The sequence below is a fragment of the Indicator indicator genome, chromosome Z, assembly GCF_027791375.1.
Source record: "Indicator indicator isolate 239-I01 chromosome Z, UM_Iind_1.1, whole genome shotgun sequence".
Taxonomy (NCBI): Eukaryota; Metazoa; Chordata; class Aves; order Piciformes; family Indicatoridae; genus Indicator; species Indicator indicator.
Genome location: NC_072053.1, coordinates 70,475,700 through 70,500,056, shown reverse-complemented (window position 1 = coordinate 70,500,056; position 24,357 = coordinate 70,475,700). Strand labels below are relative to the sequence as shown.

General features: G+C 38.0%; 1 protein-coding gene across 1 annotated transcript in view; it reads left to right on the top strand.

Annotated features, from left to right (window-relative positions):
* SNX24 (sorting nexin 24) overlaps positions 1-24,357 on the top strand; it is a 96,297-nt gene that overhangs the window by 46,906 nt on the left and 25,034 nt on the right. Inside the window, exons 2-3 of the mRNA XM_054397718.1 lie at positions 5,578-5,661; positions 11,031-11,135. Coding sequence (XP_054253693.1) covers positions 5,578-5,661; positions 11,031-11,135 — 189 coding nt within the window. The remainder of the gene's footprint in view (positions 1-5,577; positions 5,662-11,030; positions 11,136-24,357) is intronic.

Sequence of the window (24,357 nt, the reverse complement as noted above, 5' to 3'; positions counted from 1 at the left end):
CCAACGTGCCCCATCCCCAACAGGGAATATACTCAGTTTCTGATAGCTAATCTTCTGCTTCTTTTACTACATTTTACTGCCACAGTCATTCCTTCTTAGGACCCCTCCAAAATCAGATGGAGCAAACTAAGCCCTTGAGGGCTGTTCTTTCTTTTTTTTTGTGCCTCAACTTGTTTCTCAGTTCTGCGTCAGGAAAGGAACCATTTCCTTATGGGTAGACCATGCAAGAGCTTGTGTAGAGCAGGGGAAGCAATTGTTACAGAGGGAAGGCAAATACATGACCATAAACCACCTACCTAAGGCACAGGTCTTAAATCTCAGCAAGGGGATATGGTGGGGTTAATCCAAACAGTGGGTGCAAGCAAGGGGAGAGCTAGACCTGAGATGAAGGTCTTTGGAGAGGAGAGAAAAAGGGAGATTTCCCTCACCTCATGTCTCCTGACCCAGACTCATGTCAGCCTGGCTCTGCTCCCTTGAGCTTCCATGTGCCCATCACAGAACTGAATTTTGCAGCCCCTATTTCCAAAGGATGAAGTCAGAATAAGTTCATTTGTTTTCATTTTAGGGCTGCTCTGAAGTTTGAGTTGGCTTTGAATATTGCCTTCATCTCTGCTTTTACTGTGGAGGCCATTCAAAAGTATGGAGTATTGCCATGAGGCATTTACACCCCTGAAATACCAGTTTGCCACTGCAGCTAAATGCAGCTCTGGTTACTTTCATCACCCAGGTGTTGATACGGTGCAATACTGTTTTAACCCAGATCAGCTGGATGGGAATAAGTTTAAAGTCATCTCTTAATCCCTACTGTATGCTGCGGTCTTGTTCTAGTCATAGCACAACTGAAACAGAAAATGTGTCGTTGTCTGAACAATAATGAAACACTGAACACGTGGAAATCCTATTAGTGTTTCATGGACCGTGGCTGTCATTTCATTTGCTCTGGAATTCCTTCCATACAGCCATGACAGTGGTTTAAGGTTGAGTTTCTTGACACTTTGAATGTGTTAGCTGTTCCTCAGACAAAAGTCTGTCAAGCATACTGAAGCATCAAAAGGGATGTATTTATTTCTGTAATAGATTAAATAGAATTAGTCTTGCTAAGCTTGGTCTTGAGAGAGAAAAGCACAGTGGTAGAATTTTGTGGAGTTTCTTTCCTCTTGAATGTTAGACAGATGTATCTGTTATTTGTAAATTTTTTCTGCTTCTGTTTTTTTTATTTGATACTCATTCTAAACAGGGTCATGTATCTCTTTCTCAGCTATAATTTTCCATAGATTTATATACTTCTAAAAATTATTATTTTAATGTGTGAATATATGCAGTATGATGGTATTAGTTTACCATAAACTGTGTAGTTAACGTTTTTCCCACAGGTGAATAAAAAAGTACTATCTGTGTATTTCTCATGTAACAGGAAAGGAAAGCAATCTGAGAAACTTGTTCTGTCATAACTCTTATGATACTAGTCTGTGATTTTTGTTAAACTGATAACTCAGGGGGGTTTGAGAAAAAGTTATTAGAGGTGCATATTTTCACATCTAATTATTTGATAAGAGATGTCTTTTTGTATCCACCGTAAGCACTTGACATAGGTAAGAACTGATGGAGGATAGTATCAATGTTATTTTCAATGCAGTTCTTAATGTGCATTTATAAGACCAGGCATGCATGGTTCGGGTAGGTCTTACTGGCTCCTGGTTTCTGCTTTCTGTCTTGGATATGTACAGTGATACAGTACCAATTCTTTACCCATATATAATCCAATTTAGTTACTGTGTGGTACTCTCCAGTTTCTGCAGCCAGAAAATAAATTTAAGTGTTCTTCCTGAAAACAGAAAAAAAAAATAGACGTTTGCTAACAATCAGAAATGGACAAATTCCAGAATGTAGCAAAATTAGGCATACTTGGTAAAGATAACAAAATAAGAAAATGGTTTCCAAGATCTGAATATGATCCATAACATTGGAGCAAAGGTGAGAGACAAAAAGATTGTTCTTTACTTTAAAAAGCATTTGTAAATCTATTTTGTAGCCAGACCTGGAAGTTTTTACTAGCTTAGTAATAAAAACCCCAGGAATTCTTCTTGAAGAGTTTCTTTCACAGGTTTGATGGTTATTAATTGCAGTGGCAAATCTGCAGTTCTGCTAGGCAAAAGATCAACATTATTCATACTGATATCCAATCCAAACGTGTTTGTCCCATACATCATTTATGTGGCTTAAATTCTGTTGGAACAATGCTTTTAATGGATAGTGATCTTCTGGCTTTGTGCAAACATCCTTGATAGTGATTGAGGTAGTAACCTAGAAAAGTGATCCATTTCTAATTTCAGACTACTTGTAAAGGGTTTTCTAATTGGTGTTTTCATACCTATGGTCCCTTCTGTCCTAGGCAGGATGAACTGCAAATCTTTCAGTGCAGTATAATTTCTGGTATTTCAGTGACTATGGGAAAAGCATCTTACTTGTATCATTCAGTGATTAATTCTTGCATTTTTCATTTAACTAACTTATAAAAAGTCATATGTCTTTTCAGAGTTATCTGTTCATAGAACATGAACATTTTTACAAGAAAAGTAATTTCCTTGCAGTGTTGCATTTTTTCCCCCATAGTTCTTCCGTCTTTATTTTGGCACTTTCATCTGTGTTCACCGGTTTCCTTACATTGTTTTTCTGTCACAGCCTGCAATTGCTCAGTTAAGTTTATGTGAGATTTGTCTATAGCTATTTTGAATCCATGAGGAGATCCTATCTCTCTCATAAGCTAATGTATCTTTCTGTCTTTCACACAAAGCCATGTCATTATATGAAACAGTGGCACAGAAACTCACTTCTGTGCTTTTAGTTTGTGCTTGTGAATTGTGATCTGATAAATAGTGAGGATACAAACCTTAAATTTGATTTATCTAAATGAGGTCATTTCATAAGATGAAGCTCATAAGCACAATATGTGTTATTTCACTTAATTTGCATTTATGCTTTGTAAATTTCTTTGTAAATCAATTTATATTTAGGTTTGCTTTAAATTAAAGCACTTCCAGATATAGATGCTGTTGTGAGTAGATTAAGAAATGCTATTGGCAGGGATCTGTTTTCAAACAGTAATTTTCAACATCATGCACAGCAGATCTGTTGTCCAGTTTTCTAAATTTTAGATGACTGCTAAAGCTAGATCCAAGGGGTCTGGATGCTACCATTCAGAGGTAAAATTAAAACATCTATACTGGTATAACCAGTTGAGGGTGTAAAGCCAGCAGATTTGTGGTTCTAAAAATGGTATCACTGTGCACAGGAAGCAATAGGTCTCCTGCCAAAGTGACCAGCAAATACATTCTTTAGTGTCATGTTGTAAGCAGAAATTATGAAACAGTAATTAAAAGTTTGCTGGGATTAAAAGAGAGTATGAATAAATGCTGCATAATTTTTGATGGTCTGAAGCCATTTTTGTAATTGCTTAACCTATGTTGAAACACAGAGCAAAAATAAGATACATGTTTTGGAAAAAAGGTCTACAGAGGGAGTTATGTTTCCTTTCTTCCCCACTATTCCAACTATTCACTTTATGAAATGTTAGATTTATAGGGAACATCTTTAAAAGGAAAGATGTCTCTCCAAACTTGCGCATGTATGACTGAAAACAAAATGGAACTACACAAGCCAAGCTATGATTAACAAGAAAGTTACCTGTAAAAGCAGTGCTTATAGTTGAGGCAGGAGCCCCTTAGACTTCTCCAGGTTGCCTAGCTAACCCTGTACCCAACAGGAGTGCTAAGTTTAACTGTGGTGCAGTGTCTCTTAGCTGGCAGAGATATAAGTAGGTGTTATAAACTGCATGTAATCTGTGGAGCTTTAATATCGATAATTAAAAACTGTTGCAATACCTTAACGAGTCACTCAGGGTAACTTCTAACGTAGCTAGTTTCATATTGTTATCCATTCTTCCCACCAATTTACCCTTGAAACTTCCCTTTCAATGGCTTTCCTGTGCAATCCAAAGCATTTTGTTCTTTGCAGAACTGTTTCTGTGTAGAATATAAGAAGTAAATAAAACTTTCTTCTCATATAATTAAGATGTTAAGTCTCAACTTAAAAAAACAAAACCCAAAACCAACACTGACTTTTCTTTGCATGTGATTCTTTTTTTACAACTCCGAACTTACAACATAGTCCTAACAGTGCCTTGGAGGTTTTTTTTATGTGTAGAGGAAAGTTGTTTCATAGCTGGTATCTATTCTCCCAAAATAGTTTAAATAGATGGTGAGAGGAGGAGAAGATTAATGCACCCAAATAAGGTCACCTGCTCACAGTCATTGGGACTCAGTCCTTTTCAAAGGGATGGAATGTATCACAAATTGTTACAACAATCTGAACTAATGCTGGAAATGTAAACATTGGTATGAAATGACTGCAGTCCCATCCGTCGTGCATTCAAACAAAGGCAAGTGCTTTTCAGTCTGAATTAAATAAAATACTCTCTGATTCTAATGTGGTTTGGCTGGTAAAAACCATAGCATTTTGACCTATTTGAAAGGCAGATTGTAGTGAACAGCAGAAAGCTTATCCAGCATAGTTTCTGTATGTTTGCTCTGATCAGTGCTAGCTGGGTTATGTTGTGACAGAACCTCCTTTCTTCTGCATTCAGGCATAAAACCTGTTTGCAAATTTTTTTCAAAGAACTTTTTATTTGGCCTAAATCTGGAGTCTCCATGTAATCATCTGTCCTGAACATCATCTCTAATTGTCATGGAAATAATTATTTCCAGCATTTTCTGAGCAAAACAGAAACCGAAGATAGATCAGGCACGTTTTCTGTATTGCTTTTCTGGTGATTTTATCTCCATCTAATAGACTGTGTTTTCTTGAGCACTTCAAAATATTTCTCATCACTTGCCCTTGGAACTGACCTGGTGACCTGAGAATCAGGAAAATGTCCTGTTAGTGACTGCTAATTAGTGGATCCAGGGAGCTTCTTATCCTGGCCTTTCAACCTTTCAAAGGCAGCAACAAAAGCTGTCACATGTATCATACAAAGAAAACAAGCGTTGGCCATGTTTGGTGGGGTTTTTTTGTTGGTTTGTTGTTTTTTTTTTCCCTAGGGTGTAGATAGTAGCAAAAGCTCAATTGAGACTACAGATGAATTTGTAGGTTAGGAGGATATTAACCTATGATATAGTGTTTGCATTTATTTCTCCATTTCCATGCATAACATACTGCATCTGTTACCCAGTTCTTACTGAACACATGTGAATGTGTTAGTATGCCGTATTGTAAAAGGGAAAAAGAATGATTTTTTTTGTTGTTGTCTTCTTATAATCCTGTTCTAAAATTATTTTTTAACCACTTCAAAATTTTTCTGAAAGGGAAGATTTTAATACTTAGTTTTTCATGTATAGAATACAGTCCAAGATTCAGCAAAACTTTGTATTAATCACTGTTGTATTTCTGCAGTTTGTGAGTCATCAAGGGTATTTTGAGACCACATGCTGCAATGACTGGTAAAATGTGCAGTCACAACCATGTCACAGAATCATTTGTGCAAGTAACATTAATCTCCTTTTTATTATTTGTAATTTTCAGGTCTTTAAAATAGAGGTGCTAATGAGTGGAAGGAAACATTTTGTGGAGAAGAGGTATAGCGAATTCCATGCACTTCATAAAAAGGTAATGGTCTCTGTCTTTATAATATGTAACTTCATTTTGCCTTAGTTTTGGTGTTTTTTTCTCTCTTGAAACTGTTGCTGTACATTGTTTATCTTAAATACATCTTGTGATGTCTCTGAAAATGAGTTCCTAACAAACTCAGCTTCTTTATTTTGTGGAAGGAGGACTATGACTTCTCTGATGTTACCAATTCTCCATTTCTTTTTTGTTGTTTTTTACATGCTGTATTGCTAAAATGCTGTCTGTAGTATTTTTAATTCTTGAAATATGGTGAAATAAGACAAATTCCTACAGCAAACAAATATGGTTCTGGGTTTTATTGAATTAGGCAAATAATTTGTCAGCTCTAGAAATTGCGTTGTTAACCTGCTGTATGTAAAGCTGAGGAAACAAATTGTATACACCAGGATACTAAATGCGATAAAGACTGAGCAGGCCATTTCACTCTGCTACTCTTCATACAATGAATGCAATAGAAGATATCTGCTAAGCTTGTCTACTGAATCACCTTGCTAATATATAGAAGGGAACTTAGTACTCTAAAGATTAGTTATCCAGTAATTGTTCTTTAAATAGTTTTGATGGCTGTTAAGTATGATATCTTCTCTCAAAGCTGAACTTGATGCTGCTATATGGTTGTGAAGCTGAAAGGCAAACTTGCCCATGACACATTCAGCTTACACATCTAGATTATTGACAAACACGCTGAAGAGAACTGGCCCTACTATTGAGCCCTGAGTAACACCACTGGTGATGGGTCTCCAGCCAGATTTCACCCCATTCACTACAACCCTTTCAGCTCTGCCCTTGAGTCTGTTCTTCACCCAATGCGCCATGAGCCTGCTCATCCCGCAGCTGGCCGGCTTGTCCAGAAGGGTGTGATGAGAGACAGTGTCAAAAGCTTTACTAAAGTCCAGAAGAACTGTCTCCACCACCTTCCCTTTACTCACTAGACAGGTGACCTCATCGTAGAAGGTTTAGTTAAACAGAACTCCCCTTTTGTGAACCCATGTTGACTGTGCCTAATGATGGCATTATTCTTTAAATGCCTTTCAATAGTTCCTCATATCATGTTCTCCATAATTTCTCGAGGAACTAAGGTTAGCCTAACAGGTCTGTAGTTCCCTGACTATTCCCTCATGCTCTTTTTGTAGGTTGTACTAACACTAACTAGCTTTCAGTCTGCAGGAACCTCTCCAGACTCCCAAGATTTTTGGTAAGATGATCAAGAGAGGTCCTTCTATAACATACTAACATCCACTTGCCCCTTCAGTACTCTGGAATGAATCCCAACAGGCCCCATCAACGTGTGAACATTCAGTTAATAAAGCTGGTCCCTTACAATCTCAGTGTCACCAAATGGAAAGTCAGTGGTCCTGAACTTGTGGTCCCCCAACTCAAATGACCAGGCAGTGCAGAGTCTATCAGTATTATTAAAGACTGGGGGAGGGGAGTGGAGGAAGGCACTGAATGCCTCAGCTCTTCATTCTTCACTTTGTTGTTGTCTAATTTTTCTGTACTGTCCCAGGCTGCATGATTACTCCACCTAGAAGTCACAAATGCCTGCAGACTCACTCTCAGATTTGTCTCCTTGTATACTGTTTCCTCTGCAGTAACTCCCTTTGCAGAGATTTCTTCTTACAGCACCAGAGAAAGGGTGGTTCCTTTCTCTCCAGAAACAGCAGCAATATAAAAAAACAAACCTGAAAACAGGTATTCTAACCAGACACTTTTCACCACTCTTCAGTTCATCTTACTCCTCATCTGCTTGCTCTCTGTTTGTATTATTCTCCAAACATGACAGTAACTTTTCCTTATTTGTTCTCTGTGCAGATGCAAAGCACACAGCATATATTGGCAACAGTATACCTCTTTTCTTTTTGAAATTGTAGTAATATACCAGTAAACATGGTTGGACAGCTTGTGCTCTGAACCATTATTAGTACTTTCAGTGTAGTAGAAATCCTAGAGAAAACTTTCTCTGGTAGTACAGTATGCAGTTCCACTCTTTCCTCTCTGTTATGTGTTACAGCAGAAAATCTCAATACTCACAAAAGTGAGGTGTGTATTTGAACAGTTTTTTTGCTGGATTAAAATATTTTGAGCTTGTATCTCAGTTGTTCTTTGTGAACAATTTGTTCACATCCCCTGACTGTATTTATACTCAAGTCCAGACACTAGTTTACTTTCAGCATGCCAATAGGGTGTTTATTTTTTGTTCCTTTCTTCCCTTTTAATTGAAAATGTAAGTTTCCCTCTAAATTGCTGTAAGTACATGGCAATTGGAAAGGTATCTTTAGACTTACTGAATATTCAAGGTGTCCTTAGTGCTGGAGATATTTGTAGTGCACAAGAGAAACAAAGTTTCTGTGAAGAACGACTGTGGTAGAAAAAGGAAATAGAGGCTGAAGGGGAGATGGTGCTTTTTGCCAGGGAAGGGCATGCTCCACTCACATCACCTGGAGGAAGGAAGGTTTCTTTCCTCATATAGGACATTATTCATTCATCATTCTGACTAATTCATTATCCTGTCAATTTTTTCTAGCACCAAAATGAAAGGAGGTGTCAGTGTTACAACTACTGCAGTGAAATCTGCAGTTCTATACATCTTATTTTGCAAGTTATTTTTAATGTTAATTACTGTACACTCTAAATCATACTGACTTTTCACACTTGGACAAATAATTCTTTACTTGATAATTTGAGCCATCTTTTAGTCTTGCAGGAAATAGAGACTGCGTAATTTCAAATAGGCAGTAGGTCAGTTTTATGAAAAGGAAGGTATTACAGACATTAATTGTCCTCAGATAAATATTTCTTGTGTAGGGATGTCTGAAGCAAATAGCTAACACATACATAGGTTTGCTTACTATCTTTTGACATTGTAATAATTATTCATTGTAATATATTACTGGATTACTATAAACATAAGAAAGTGATCATTTATTCTTTGTGCATCGGTATAGCATATGGACTACCTGTGCTTGCACATTTAAGCAGTTGTGGCTTGTATGCTTTGTATAACAGGGATGCAGAGCACAAAAGGATTGTTAATCATCAGCTGAGGTACCAGCCACAGAGTATTTATCTTGTAAGCAGCTAGGCCTTGGTGGATGCTTATATTGTTTCAGATTTGTCTCCCCTCATCTGGAGCATTCTCCTCATTTGTTACTCATCTGCAGGTGCTGTCATAGTTCACAACAGCTGTGACCATAGCTTCTTCAATATTCTCAACCAGTTTTGAGGAAAAAATGGAAGCTTATACTCTGACTTTAAATCAGCAGTAAAAGTACATGGGTTGGGGGATTTGTTTTGGTGAGTTGTTTTTCTCACTTCACATTTAATTGTATTTTAGTATTGTTAAGAAATAAGGAAGTTTCCAGAGCAATTGAGGCTTCCTTGCTGCAGCTTCGTTACTTGTGACTGTAGAGACGTTGATATGTTGGCACTCCTTTTTCTTATAGTGACATCTCAGAAAGCTCAAAGATGAAATGTAAATTCTCAGTCTCCCATGGGTATGCATGTCAAAGTCAATTTTGAGTTTCTTTCCTTGCATTCCTTGCCTCAGATTTACTCAGAGGCAATATCCAACAGAAAGAATGCCTAATTTCAACTTCTATTAAAACGTATTAGAGTCTGTTACAGTTACTATTTTTGATCTGTAGTTTTGAGGAAAACTTTAGTATTTTTTGGTTTGAAAAAAGCTCCATCAAGAGAATACTTAGTGTTGTCAGGATGTGTGATTCTGTCTCTATCTGTAAGCACCCCTATAATCACAAAATCATATAATTGTTTTGGTTGGAAAAGAGCCTCAAGATCATGGAATCTGACTGTCAACTCTGAAATGCCATGTCTACACATGTTTTTACACCTTCAGGAATGTTGACTGTACCACCTTGCGAGGCAGCCTGTTCCAATGCTTGACCACTCGTTCAGGAAAGAAATTTTTCTTCGTATCTAAAGTAAACCTTCCGTCATGCAGCTTGAGGCCATTTCATCTTGGTCTACCACCTGATACTAGTATCAAGTATATGTGGGAGAACAGACCAACACCCACCTCACTACACCATCCTTTCAAGTTAGTTGTAGGGAGCAGTGAGGTCTCCTATCAGCCTCCTCTTATCCAGTCTAAACAATCCCAGTTCCCTCACATGCTCCTCAGCAGACTTTTCTCCAGACCCTTCACCATCTTCATAGCCCTTCTCTGGACACACTGCAGCACCTCAATGTCCTTCTGGTAGTGAGGGGCCCAAAACTGTATTTGAGGTGCAGCCTCACCACTGCTATGTACCGGCAGACAATCACTTATCTACTCCTGCTGGCCACACTATTTGTGATACAGGCCAAGATGCCACCCACTCTGCCCCAGGCCTGTAACATCGCATGGAGTCGTTCTGGCCGAAGTGCAGGGCCTGGCAATTGGCCTTATTAAACCTGTTGATCCAACCTGTAAAAATTCCTCTGTAAAGCCTTCCTATCTTCAAGGAGATCAACATTCCCACCCAATTTGGTGTCATCTGCTAACTTAGTGACGGTTTCCTCAATCCTCTTGTCCAGATCATTGATAAAGATACTGAAGAGAACTGGCCTCAAAACTGAGCCCTAGGGATCACCATTGGTGACCATCTGCCAACCAGATTTAATTCTGTTCACTACAACTCTCCAGGCTTGGCCATACAACCAGCTTTTTACCCAGCAAAGTGCCCACTCATCCCAGCCATCAATATGTATACAGGTATACATTTCCATATATATGTATGTAAGCTTTCCTGTGGGAATCTTTAGAGGAATAGTTATAAAGCTGTCTTAAAATACATTCAGTGGCATATGTCTCTGTATTAAACACAACTGTCAATCTGTGGTGCAGTTTGAGAGAATGGATATTTTGCTTTCTTGATTGACAGCTCTCCAGAGAAATGGTTAGCTCTCCTCTCTATGCTTCTTCCACTTATTCATAGTTACCTTAATCTAGAGTCACAAATTGTTGCAGTGTTTTGTCACAGCAATTAGCAAGGTAATACCAGGGTACATTGTGGTGGCATTGTGTGGTATCATCCCATCCTGACTAACAAGGAACTCATTTCAGATAATTCTCATGTAGTTGGTACAGTTTTGTTCTAAGGCTGTTAGTCACAATAAATAGTAGGGATCTTCTTCACTGTCCCAGGCAGGAGATTTTTAAACTGCAACCTGCACGTGTGAAATCTCTTATTACTTCAGTGAGCTGATGGTGAGTAACTTCATTGCTGTGCTGTTGTCCTTTATGTGTAGTTATTTTACCTGTACTGCCTCATGTCTCACATAAACATGTTAACTTTAAAGGGTTGCTATTATACATTGTATATGCATTCATTTCTTTCCATTTACAGCTCAAAAAGTTCATAAGAACTCCAGAGATCCCTTCAAAGCATGTGAGAAACTGGGTTCCCAAGGTCCTGGAGCAGCGACGGCAAGGCTTGGAGTTGTACTTGCAGGTGAGTCTCCATCTCATCAGCACTTTGAAAGCAGAGGCAGCATCATTTTCAAAGGGCAGTGTAAGAATATGTTACAACCTTGAAATGCATGATTAGCTTTAAATTTAACACCATGTATCTAAAGTATTGCAAACCTATTTACATGTGATGCTAATAAGAGTTAATCTGCAAGAGTGGTTTGCCTACTACCATCACTGGTCAGTAGTCGTATCTGTAGCTGGCTGTGTGTGCAGCTAGTATACTGTTATGGAGTCATGGTGGTCGTTAACTGCTTTTTCAAAACCAGACAATCTCTTGCAGATGTTGAATATTTATAAGAAATGTTGCATTCAAATAATTTGTTTTATGCAGTACATATTCATTTCTTATTATTTGACTTTGCATCTTGAAAACCTCTACAGGCATAGACAGCGCCACGCAGATAGTAGTCAAGTGCAGACCTGTACCTGACATAAACTGATCATTTGGGTTGTTAATAGTTTTTAATTAAGTAGTTTTCTATAGTTAAATGTGGGTAAAAATGATAGGATTTAGAATAGTAGAATCAGTCTGTATCAAGTAGTAAAGAAACCAAGAAATTCCTATCTGAGCTGGAAGGTGCTGCAGTTACCAGTACCTTGCAACTACTTTGTGACCTTTTAATGATGAAACCACCCTCTTAAATCCTTTCAGCACAGGTTGTTTGTGGGAGTGGATGGACAGAAACATTTCAGTATGTCTTTCTGAAGAATAGCAAAATTATAAATAAATAATTTTTTTTAATTGTGAAATACAAAGTTATTTTCTTAAATTTATTAGTATACACTTTCAGATATTATTCATTAGATGGCTTATTTTTCTCTTGTTTTCTAAATATTTTTTCCTTGTTACAATAGGCTGGTTTGGTTCACAGTGATAAGACAAGGAACAATGCGTTCAAACTAGAACATAGAAGATTTCACCTCAACAAGAGGAGGTGATGGTTGGGCAGTGAGGGTGATGGAGCACTGGAACAGGCTCCCCAGGGGGGTTGTGGAGTCTCCTTCTCTGGAGACTTTCAAAACCCAACTGGATGCATTCCTGTGTGGACTATCCTAAATGATCCTGCTCTGGCAGGGGGCTTGGACCTGATGATCTCTTGAGGTCCCTTCCAACCTCTGATATACTCTGATACTGTGAATAGTGAAAGACTGATATATCTGTATTATTTTGTATTTTGCAAGTTTGAGAGAAATTTACAACTTTCATTTTTGCTAGTGTTTAACAATTGACTAGTAAACATGAGTAAGCCCCTGTGGATACTGTGAATAATTGACTGAGTGTGGTGAATGATGCCTGTGCCCAAGACTACATCCCAAATAGTGGCAGGACACGTCCCTACATGTTCAGCTTGAACCCCTTCTTCCCTCTCCCTTCTGGGGGAGCAAGTCTTGGTGCCACTTAGTCTGGGTCAACAATCTCCCTGGGTCCGTTGGGGTAAACAAAGCTCAGGCGACATGCTCGTGCTGGCTTTGTTTAAGGGTCATGCTCATGCTACATTTGGTGAAACATCATTTCATTGGTTAATTGCTCTGTTTACCAAGGACAAGGATGCTCACTGGACCAGTGTTCATGTGACAAATGTTAAATAGGGGTTGTTTTGGTAAACCAGTGCTCCTTGTTCCGTGCTCCTTGCTCCGTGCCTGTACCTGTGCCTGTTCCCGTGTGCGTGCCCGTGTTTGCCTCATGCCTTGTGCTGCCGAGAGATCCGCTTTTGCCCGGGACTCGAACCGGCGCATCCGAGTGCATGGCCGCAGATCGCCACCATTGCCCGACTGATCGCTGAGTGAGGGAACTGCGGTAACCCATGTGCACCGCCCGTCCTGGATCGCTACAGCCGCCCTGAGGTGGGGACATCGCTTCGGCAGGACCAGCACTTCCCCGGCCGATCCTCACGGATCGCGGAAAAGCTCGCCCCAGCCTCGCAGAGAAGCCTTTTTTTGCCGTGTCCTGTGACCGTGGCGACAAGGCTTTTACCCGGAGCAGCAAGCTCGTTTTACACAGCGCACCCCACGAACTGACTTGTAAAAGCCTCCGAGGCTCACCGGCGAACTCCCAAGACCCTTTTGTTCCAAAAGAAGCTACAACCACGCAGCACAGCGCCACGTGGTCGGCACCATTTCAATTTCTTTATTACGGTACATCCGTGCTACAGTTTCCAGAAATACAAAACAGTATTAAGAAAAGACCTCGCGAAGTTCTTCAGTTAGTGAGTAAGCTAAATATTTCTTCATAGAGTTTCTGTAATGGTTTGTGCCAAACTCCCTGTTTGTGGGCTTGCCGATCCCCAACAAGCACTCACTCCCTCCACTCTCTCTACCTCTTTCCGGATTAGTTTCACTTTCTAAACTTCTAGATTTCCTCAAACTGTTTAAAGCACCCGTATACATTCTGTAGAATTGATTCTTTCCAACTGACCTGTAAATATCAATTGTAAATAACTTGTAATATAGTGTAAATAAATATTTATAAAACCTCTATAAATATCTCTGCCGCTTGTTTTCGGCGAGAATTTACATTTCACATCACTGAGAAAAAAAGGATTATGTTTAATTTATTAAAAAAGAAACAGATGCAAAGATAAGTGAGTCAGAGTGTGGCCGCAAACATCCAAGCAAATTAGTATGACAAAATAAGCTCTTGCACCTCTGCTGGCCTGTGGTAACTGTGTGCATGACCGTAACCAATTAGTGTGCGATATGAATTGTGACTTAATAGTTACTTATTTGTGTATCTGAGCTTGCAGCTTGTAATACATCAGAAAGGAGAATTCAAGTAATTTAAATTTAAAATTTGTAAAATAAATCATTGGATTACACTATTGCTGACAAAAATCTCTCTGGTAATAGTATTAGATTGCAGCAAAATATGAACTTGGCTATGAGTTGTTTATGGTTACAAAATGTCTTCTTTTGGTATGTTTCCTGAAGAGTTTCATCTTGAGAAAAGGTAGAAGATACATATTTAAGGTAACTGATTGTGCAGGAAGCCTGCAGTTTGAGAATAGCTGCCTACTGGACCTACATTGAAAGTATGTGATTCCTGATAGTATGGCTGTGAGCGTGGAGAAGTTTGCTTCAACATGTCAGAAGGTGAAGGTAAATGTTGAAGTGATAGAGCACACTGCTAATCAGCATTGTAGCTTCTGGGTAGTGGTTGCTTGGCTTTTTTAATCCACTGTTAATCCACTCTTGGGCTGACTGTTTATTACAAAGCAATATAGAAACATAGTCTGCTTTGTAGGTGTATTTAAAGGAGATACAGATCACTTGAAATGCTCCCGCCTGCACAGATACTGTTATGTATGATTTTGGAAAGTCATCTTGTGGATGGATCAACTGAACAGGTGGTTGGGGTTGTCACTGTCTAAGGTTTTCAGGGCAAAAACACCACAGGACAGGATTTGTATTATTCCCCTCTCCCCCTGTCTCTTTCCCCCTCAGGGAAAAGATAGGCAGAGGAAATAAGGGCTAAACAAAAGGCCTTGTACAGAATTGGAAGTAATTTTAACAAGTAATCGAAGGTCTTAAGGGAAAAGGGATGTACAAAGAGGTTGGGGGAAGGGAGATAGATATATAGAGATATAGACATATAGATATACAGAGGTATACAAAATCCAGTCTTGGATCACATGTGGATGCAGGCCCAACCACACTGAGGGTTCCAGCAACCAGCAAACACCTCCCCACCTGGCCAGAAGGCAAGAGAGCCCAAAGGACCTTCCTGTCCCCTTCAATAGAGGATAGGTAGGAAAGGGCAGGGAATAACATGATCTGGTGACCCCATTGGGGTCCTAAGGTCCACCTTCCCACCTTAAACCACAACAGGGTTTTATTGTGGACATTGAAGACACTATTTAGATTCCTAAGGGCAACACTGAGAGACCTTGATCTAATTTATCAAAGCAACTGCATTGTCAATCTCATCAGTATTTGTTACAAATAGATTTCATATTATGTTCTTCTGGAGGAGCAGTTTTTATGGAGCTTATTTCCAGTGAATTGGTAATGGATGGGGAAGAATTTGATCTTCCCACCTGCTCTCTACTGATCTGGAGTTAGGTCATCTCCTTGTCCCAGCAAGGTGACACTGGATGTTACTGCCATCCAGCCTCTCTGCCCCAGGGACTTGCCCTTTGACAGTTCTGCCTTTTATAGTTCAATGGAATAGATATTTTCTAAGACCCTTGGGTAGAAGAAGTCTTATCATTTGCTGATATCATCAATCCAACAAAATAACAGGAATCGTTAACAGAAGTCACTGTGAAATGGTACCCACACCTCATCATGAGGATTGTGTAGCTGCTGCTAGTCTTCACTGAAATGATTTGGTTGTGGAGAAGGCCCCTGTTTTTTATGAGCTTCAGGATACTAACTTGTTTCTTGTGGTCTGGATGACCTGAAGAAATTATTCTTGTGACTGGCGAGACTCTTAATGTAAAACAGAAGGCTGTAAACCTTCTGAACTGCTCTGTATGTATGTAGAGTCTGTGTCTACATACATCTCTAACCAGAGTTAATATGTAGAGCTAATATTTCTCTCTCAGCTGAGGTCAAGAAAACACCCTTGGCTTTCATTTACTTTTGAACTTTTTACAAAGAGAACAGTCCTGATTCCTGGAGATAAGATTGGTTAAAGTGCTGCTTGGCTGTGAGACTTGAAGACTTGCTGAACTTCAACATTCCAGCAATTTCAGGAATCCAGATCCTCAAAATGAATTATGGAGTTTATGAAACTGGACTAGAGATTTGTTTTCCATTTAAGAAAACAATCTAGAGATCTGAGAAGCACTTCGACCTGTATTTCAGTATTCCTCAAAATGCAGTTCTCTTCAAAAATGTTTTAACTACCAGTTGTTCCTGGAAAAGATAAATAAAACCATATCTATTATGATTTTGCTTTTAAGAAAGTAGAACCCAATCCTATACTACTTAGCTATCTTAGTTTCCAGCAGGGTGGAGTTAGAAAAACTGGATGAAGTAATGAGTAACAATATGTAGTTGCTTTGTGAGTAATTTCATCAGAAATACAAAGGAGAAAATTATCCATTGCAATATTGCATGTTTTTATCTTTTTTTTTTGGGGTGGGGGGGAGGTCGGGGGGAAATAGTTCCACAGTGACTGGAAAAAAAATGAAGACAAATGAGCTGTTAGTGACTACAAAAGGAAAAGTACCTTGCAGAAAATTTGGCCCAAGATGTTTGTTCATGGGCCAAGACAATTTTCTTTCATTGCTTGGATAAGTATTTATACTAAATTCATTATGAAAAAATAGAAAATAAATGCATAAATAATTTTTCCTGACTGGGCAGCATGTGTGAACAAATCAATAAATCTGGATGGAAGGATTAAATAATCTTCCATAGCCCAGAAAAACAAACAACAACAACAACAACAGCAAAAACCCCACCTGCTAATTCTAGTCATCAATCTAATTTGTATTCTAAAGCTTTTGGACTATCTTTTTCTACATTGATCTAGCTGTTGCTTAATAAACAGATTCAACTGAAATTTTTCAAAACCCAAAAGGAACTTTTTGTTCATTTGGAAACTCTGTTGCAGAGCATTTCAGAGTTAATACAACACTTCATATTGCAATTTATGATAAGAATCTTCTGCTTTCTTTGATTGTCGGTAGTCATTGCCTCTTTTTTATATCATTCTGGGGAGTGAGATAATTTGATTTCTTGGGATGTTTTATCTAATTGTGAACAAAAAGAGTTTTCCATAATCTAATGGTACATTTCATTAGCTCTTCACTGCTTTACTGTTTCAGTTTCTGTTTGACTTGCTGTTCTAACAAGGAGGAATGCAAAATCAGTCATTTATAACCTTGTCCATCCTCAAGAAGACTGGAGAGGTCTGCTCTAAGAAAAAACATCTAGACTGCTGCTGGCATTCTCCAAGTACTCTACACTGTGCATTGGGTAAAGCTTTGCCTTTCAGTCATAGCCCAATACTGCTTATCTGTAACTGTAGCTGAAATAATGCTTCAAAGCAGTTGTAGCTGGAGTAGGATCAGAAGGAAGGGAAAAGAGACCTTTGATGATGCACAGGATTTTTCAGTGTTTTTTCTTCTCTGCAGAGAGGGAGAAATTTCCGATGGTAGTACATAAAATTCAGCATTGAGCATTGGTAGGCAGAACAAAAGCTAGGAGTTCATGTAAAGACAGGATGATCTTGTCCTGTAGGTTGGTTGAAACTGACATAGTTCTCTAGGATCAGAAGCAATCTGTAAGTGATTTCTAAAAGGAACAGTTCTTGATGTTCCATTATCCATTAAAGAAGGGGGGGGGGGAATGTAATATCTGTATGGATAGACATTTTTGAGCTAGTATTTCTGAAGCTGTTTAGAAATAACTGAAATCTGTGTATGTGATATGTGCAATTTTATGAGACTTTGCTTTTGCTTAGTAAATCTAAATCGAATTGCTTAATATTTAATTCTAGAAGTGTAATGGCAAAATTGTCTTAGAAGTATTCAATGATTGTTCCACTATTCAAATTTCATTTCTGTGCAGTTCACATGTCACATTTATCCACTCTGTCAATATTAATATTCACTACACTTGTTCTTCCTTTATAATCCCAGAAACTCATTCCGTACCAAGTATTTAGTTATTCCTGTATACCTCTGTGTCTTTGCCAAAGGGTGTTGTGAATGCAGAATTTTAAATTGGTTCAAGGGAAGACTGGAGAGGTTCACAGAGAGCACTTTCTATCAGGCAGAGAAGGTCCTCAAGCTGGAATAACTTTCAAGACTGCTACAGTGTGGAAGGAAAACATCTCATACATTAGTCTTACTCATTTATACTCTTCCTTTAGTATCCCTTTATAGTCATCTTTGGAGATAGGATATGTTGCTAAAATGACCTTTGGTCTGAACCATCATGGCATTTCTTATATAGTCCTTAAAGTAAGGACTTGGGTTTCACCTTGTTATTAGATTTGATTAAACATTATTGTATTTTCATGAACTGAGCCCTGTATGTACCATGAGCACTAGTTTTAAAAGAGATTGAATCATACGGCTGAGAAAACATGGTGGTGTCATACTGATCTGGTGAAGAGGTGTGCAAGTCAGATGCTGCTGTGCGCGGCTGCTTGTAAAGGCTAATGCCTTTTAAGACCAAGTGCTTTACATGTGGGAAGTCATTGGCTGTATATTTAAAAGCTGAATTCAGAAGGGGAAAAAAATTAAACTATAAAACTTTTGTACAAAATGAGGGCCTGTTTTTGTTCTTCTCCACTTTATTCTGTGCATACCTGACCTGTGGGGTTTTTCCCACTAGAATTCTGTTTAACCATTCCCCATATCTGACTAGGAGCTGGATAGAAATCACTTTGACTTCCTTGTGTCGTTCATTATCCACAACAAAGATTTCTGCAGGGACAATCCTTCCCTTTGTCCTGTGTACACATTGACTGTTGGGATCTATTTGTAAGTAATTTAAACCAAATTGGCCTATTTGGAAAAAAAAAAAAATCGTCAAGTCCAGAACAGATGCTTATCTTCCAGATTGCTGTTTCTGGAAACCAGTTTTGTTTTACATGCAGGTGAATACATTGGGAAAAACGAGTCTAGCATTAGAAAGTTGCAAGTAAAAGTGGGGTTCAGTGAAATAAGATTTAACTGATGTTTTGCTGGAAAGTCTAGTGAATCACCCACATCTATTAATCACATTGAAAATTTTCTCATTATCCAGAATTATTCAGTGTCTTCCTTAACTCCATTCAGTCTGCAGTAATCATGGTTGAACTTTAAAAGCAATGGTATGATAAGTATGAAAAGGCAAAATGGTCTTTGTCCTCATTAAAGATTGTGAGCAGAGTGTTAAATAATATTAATGGCTGGGATTGTCAGTACTTAACAGTACTTTCCTGGTGCAAGTGATTTTATTGATCGATACAGTCTCAATGTAGCAGGGCAGATTATTCTACTGATTTTATCGAAGCCTTAACTAAGTTTGTTAGTGCACCACGTATCTTTAAATAGATCTAGATGATGATGTAGATTAAGAAAAGCAGACCACCATCCATCTTTTTTTGATCAGTTAATAACTTAAATCCATCATTGCTGCAACCAGCTTTTTTAAGATTCTCTTGTGCATATGTTTCTTTGGTGATACAGATACATAGCTGGTTTCAGATGGCTGTGGATTTTAAAGAAGTGTGCTTGACACATGCAGGATGGTGTATTTGTTAAGAGGAGGCAGAAAGCAAGAGAAAACAGGAAAGCAAAATAATTCTATAGATAATTTAAAGGAGAGCCATTTATTAAGAGTGTCAGTTTGCAGAAGTGTTTCCCACAGAAATATTCCAAGCATTTTTCAAGCATGCTTAGGAAAATTACCTGATTTATATTTTAAGAGTTATATTTTCTATTTTTCAAGTTGTTCTGTATTGTGTTTTGTGATTCGTATTTTTTCCTTCATCTTCAGAAATCTGGTTTTGCTGTATAGAATTGTGCTACATGAACTTCGCTCTCACTTCACTCTTACATCGTAGAGTTGATCAAGATTAATTTTACTCAGTTAAAAGCAGAAGTTATGTCAGAAATCATTACAGATTTAGAAACCATATCGAAGTGCTCATTCTCTTTTTGTTATACTCTATATAGCAACGCTAATGTATCACATACTTTCACCCACGTGAAGATGTACACCAAACTATACTAATTATGCCTCTCTATAGAGGGAGAAATGGCCTCTGTCATGACCAGGATATGCTGAGAATAACTAAAGTATTTTATGAGGAAGAAGAAAAAAATTATTTTCTTTGCCTAAGATGTCACAGCCTGTTAAAGAACTAGGGACATTAAAACTCAAGTGCTGGCACACTGCTACAGTCACTGTAGTCTGCTGACAACCATCATTCCTTCTAGAGCAATACAAAATGTGAGATGCTTGTTTCATTCAGCCGTGATGAAAGAAAAAATGATTGTTTTCCTTATTCTGAAAGCAACTCCTCCTTTGACTTGTAGGCATTTCATTTACTTTTTTCTTGATAAATATTTAATAGATTTTCTTGAGCTTCTTTGGGTGCAGAAGAAAATTTAGTCCATTACAGTAAAGGAAGGAGAGAGCATTGTCTTTGTTATCCCTGCAAATAGTCTTTATTATCACCACTTCTGTATAGTAGAATGTCTTCAGTTTCTCCTATGTTTTTAGTCAATTTACCACATTTTAAACACATTTTCATTTCCAACTCCATGTTGTTTTACGTAAGTTTAGACTTAGGTCTGCCAAATCATTGCCTTTATGCAATCCAATAGTGTTCTTTTGCCTACACTCTTTGTGTGACTGAGAACTAACCATTAATATTTCTTATGTATTTGTTAGCTACATATGAGGGCTGGGAAAAAAAGAGTTCTTGAAGAAGGGAGTAGTTCTGTCTTCATACCAGGATTTTAATTTGTACATAAGACACAGGTCATGTTTGGAGACAAGAGGAAGAAAATGAAATATTGAGTATACGCTGAATAACTGAATACCATCCATTCTGTACTTTGCGTGAAAAACTGATAGAGGGGAGGCAGATAAAAATACTACTACATATGTAAGCAGTATTAAATAAATCCTTACATTTAAAGAAGATGAATTAAAGTTTGACTGCAAAACTTAACCTGACAATTCTTCACTTGGAAGTGTGCCATCTCACACTGTTTGTGTCATTTAGCACAGATCATTCTGAAGGAGGAGGAAAAAGAAAACAGTCAGAAAAAATAACACCAAACCAACCAAACCCAGTGAAAAAATGCGTAACTGATCACAGGGTTTTAACAGAAAGATAGCTGATTAAATAAGCAGCGAATCTTGAGCTTCTGCTGCATGAAAAGGGAACAGGATCAGAAAAAAATCTTTGTAAGAAGGGATGCTTAAGCAAGAAATAAGAGCTACATCAGTAGCTAAGAGAGGTGAGCAAAGGAGATGACTAGTCTTCCTCAGACATTGTGGGAAGGTGCTTAGTGAGCCTTCTCTGTTTGTCCTGCAGTAAATTGGACTTTACTGCATTAGATATAATTAACTTGTGTGTGTACCCTTTTCTTGGCTTTTATGCAATTTTGTGATCCTCTCTTCTGAAGGATATGTTGAGGGATTTCAGAGTGAACTAAGGGGAGAAGGTTCTGTGCTCATGGGTAGCCTAGGAGAATAACGAATGCTTGTTATCCTCTGCTAAGGTCTATCTCCACACACATCAGCATTGCTTCCCTTTATTTTCCTTTTTACCTGCTTATTGTTTCTGTAATCCAAATAAACAGACTTAGTTGAGTTAAAAATCTTGGTTTACTGAAACTGTTGATTGTAGAGTATATTAACTGTTTCAAATTTAAATGCATGTATATTTACATTACAAGCTAATATGCATTACTGAATGATGCATGAATTTATAATTCTGATACAGATTTTATCTGTTGACTTTAAAAATGTGGACATTAAAATAAAAAGCTTCCATACAGTTTCTTATGTAAATACTATGAATTATATATGGGAAGAAAAATTTGATTTGTGATGCAGTTTCTTCTTTTTAATTTCTCATAACTAATGTCTTTATCTAATATACCTTTTCTTCTGTATGTGAAAAAAGTTTGCAGAAACAAAGAATGAAGTAGAAGTAGAACCTTTAATTTCATTAGGCACGGTGTAACTGGTAAAGATTAATGTATATATCTCTTGCTAATTCTTTTCAATTACTCAGTTTATATAAATTCCCAAACCTTGTTAATTATGCTGAAGTCAAGTGGTAATTTTTAACAGTATTTCCACAGCAGGGGAATTTTCCTGGTCTAACCTTGGCCTCCTGTAGAAACTCTCAGCAGATTAGGCTTTCTGACTCTAGTCCATTCATTTTCAGCACAAGCCTAATTGCTGCCGACTGCCTGCCACAGGTACCCTGGTTATCGTACATTTAAGGGATACAGGTTCTTCTGAGAACAAATAAGGAAAGATTAATTGTTTGTTTTGTTCCATCCCAAGAGAAATGTGGGAGCTTAATCAAGAAAAATAATTTCTTCTGTTGATTTGGCTTATTTGTGGAAAGGGATAATTGTATAAAGGCAGGCATAAAGCTATGCATTTTGAAAGAAATTTTGCTATTTACTTACTTTGGAGGCGAAGATACAACAAAATGAACGTAACACAGCATTGCAATTGATGGGGATGGTTCACATTTCTCATAGTAAGTAATTTGGCTGCTGGGCTTTTATTTGAACCAATATTGCTAGGTGGTATTGTCATTTGTTTTGTCTGCTTCTTTGGATATCTAATCAAGGAGACAATAGTAGGGGGAAAAACGCTTTTCCAAATTGTCCTTAATTGCTAGAGCACAAAGCGAGCTAAATGCTCTGGTATTTCCAATTAAAGAACTTGTTTCCAGCAAGCACCATTAAATCTATCTTTCCCAATCTGATAAATAAGCTATCAAAGAGTGGAACAGATTAATTGAGAGCAGTTAGTTCAAAGCTTAGTATAACAGCCAGAGTAAGCCAAGTTATCAATGAATGCAAATTTCACGTAAAGCAGTAAGAAGCACTGGTGCAACAAAATAGAGTTGAGAGTAACCACTAAGCACAAAGGAAAATTTTATCTGTGGCACAGAAATTAGTCTTGTTTGTTTCTCCTTGTAACAAAAGCACTAAAAGCTGTTTGTTTTCAAGACCTCTGTTACAGGAATGTCAAATTGCATTTGACACCTTTCTTACGTAGGTTTCTCCTTCAACGTGCTGCAGGAAATAACAAACATGGAAAATCACACATCCGACAATTCAGAGCCAGTCACAGGATTTACTCCTGTTCTAAAGCTAAAGAAAGTCCTGTTTATACTACAGCATTTGTGTTTGTTACTGTCTAGTAGGGTAGTCTCTATGATACAGGTAGGTCTCCCTAATGATACGTATCTAGACATTTTTGAAGGGTGTTTCTTCCTTTTATCTGTCTGTGCATGCCAAATGGTATTGACCCATACAGTGTAAGTATCATTATGTATGTGGATCCTCTGGATATTTCCATTGACAAACCACAGGAAAACCACCTGGCTGCTCCCTCTAAGTGTCAGCATTTTGCCTGTTGAGAATGAATGCATCAGCATGAAGAGAAATCTTCTGCACCTTAGATACTGAAGTAAATTTGTAGGCTTTCAGTATTAGTATATTCAAAGAAAGTATTACTTGTTGGTTCAGTTATATATTTAAGGCTTTGGAGTAATGTGCACCATCAAGAAGGCAGGAGAGGGTACACATAATTTGTTACACACTAAGTAAACAAATTTCTAAGTCAGTTTTTACAGAACTACCCTGGCTAATTAAGCTGTATCATTGCTGTGCATATTGACATAATTTATGTAAACTGATAGCACAAATATACCAACTGTCACAGCTTTTTAAACTGCTCTCTTTGACCAGAAATTTGTGTGACGCATCCCTGGCCTTTACAGCAGCAATGTGGCTGGAGTCTGCTTTTGTAGAACTCCAGTTTTAAAGTGGTAGGATAAAAATCTTATTTCTTATGCTGTTGCAACCTACTGGGTATGTCTATTCTAGGAAAATGAAAAGGTCAGTGTTAACTTTCCCAATAAAATGTTCTGAGAAAATGTCATTCCAGTTATATGTATCTGACTGGGGGAGTTCATTCTCCGTTTTTTGAGTGTCTTATTTTTTATTTCTAGAATATCATCATCGGTAGGGAAATACAGCATTCATAACTGTGATAGCATGGTGTCATATCAGCTCAAGAACTGATGATAACAAACATGCTGCAACAGATGTAGCACTTTGAGCACAGGTCATTTACCATACTTTCTTTTTATCTCTGCTGGCAAATCACTACGAGATAACAGTTGTATTCTGAGGAACTGTGGTTTTCTGATTAGCTTCCCTGTAATGCTGGCTTCTGGAAAATGAACAGAATGTGCCCAAGAAATCATGAGGACATTAGACAAGTGAAACTTCTCCCAGTTTCTCTGGATGTCAAAGCATCCGGATCTGCAAGTGCACTTTTCAACATGAGATCCCGCTCTCACACCTGCTGCAGTGGGGGAAGGTTCCCTGTGCAACATTTCAAAAGCACTTGGTAAAGAAGTGGGAGATTACAGAGGAGAAAAAGACCATGCACAGGATTCACAACAGTCTTAGAGCCACCGCATGTAAGCAGCTGTCTCTACATTATCCCATCAGATGTTTCTCTCTGTATTTGAACTCAGTCAATGC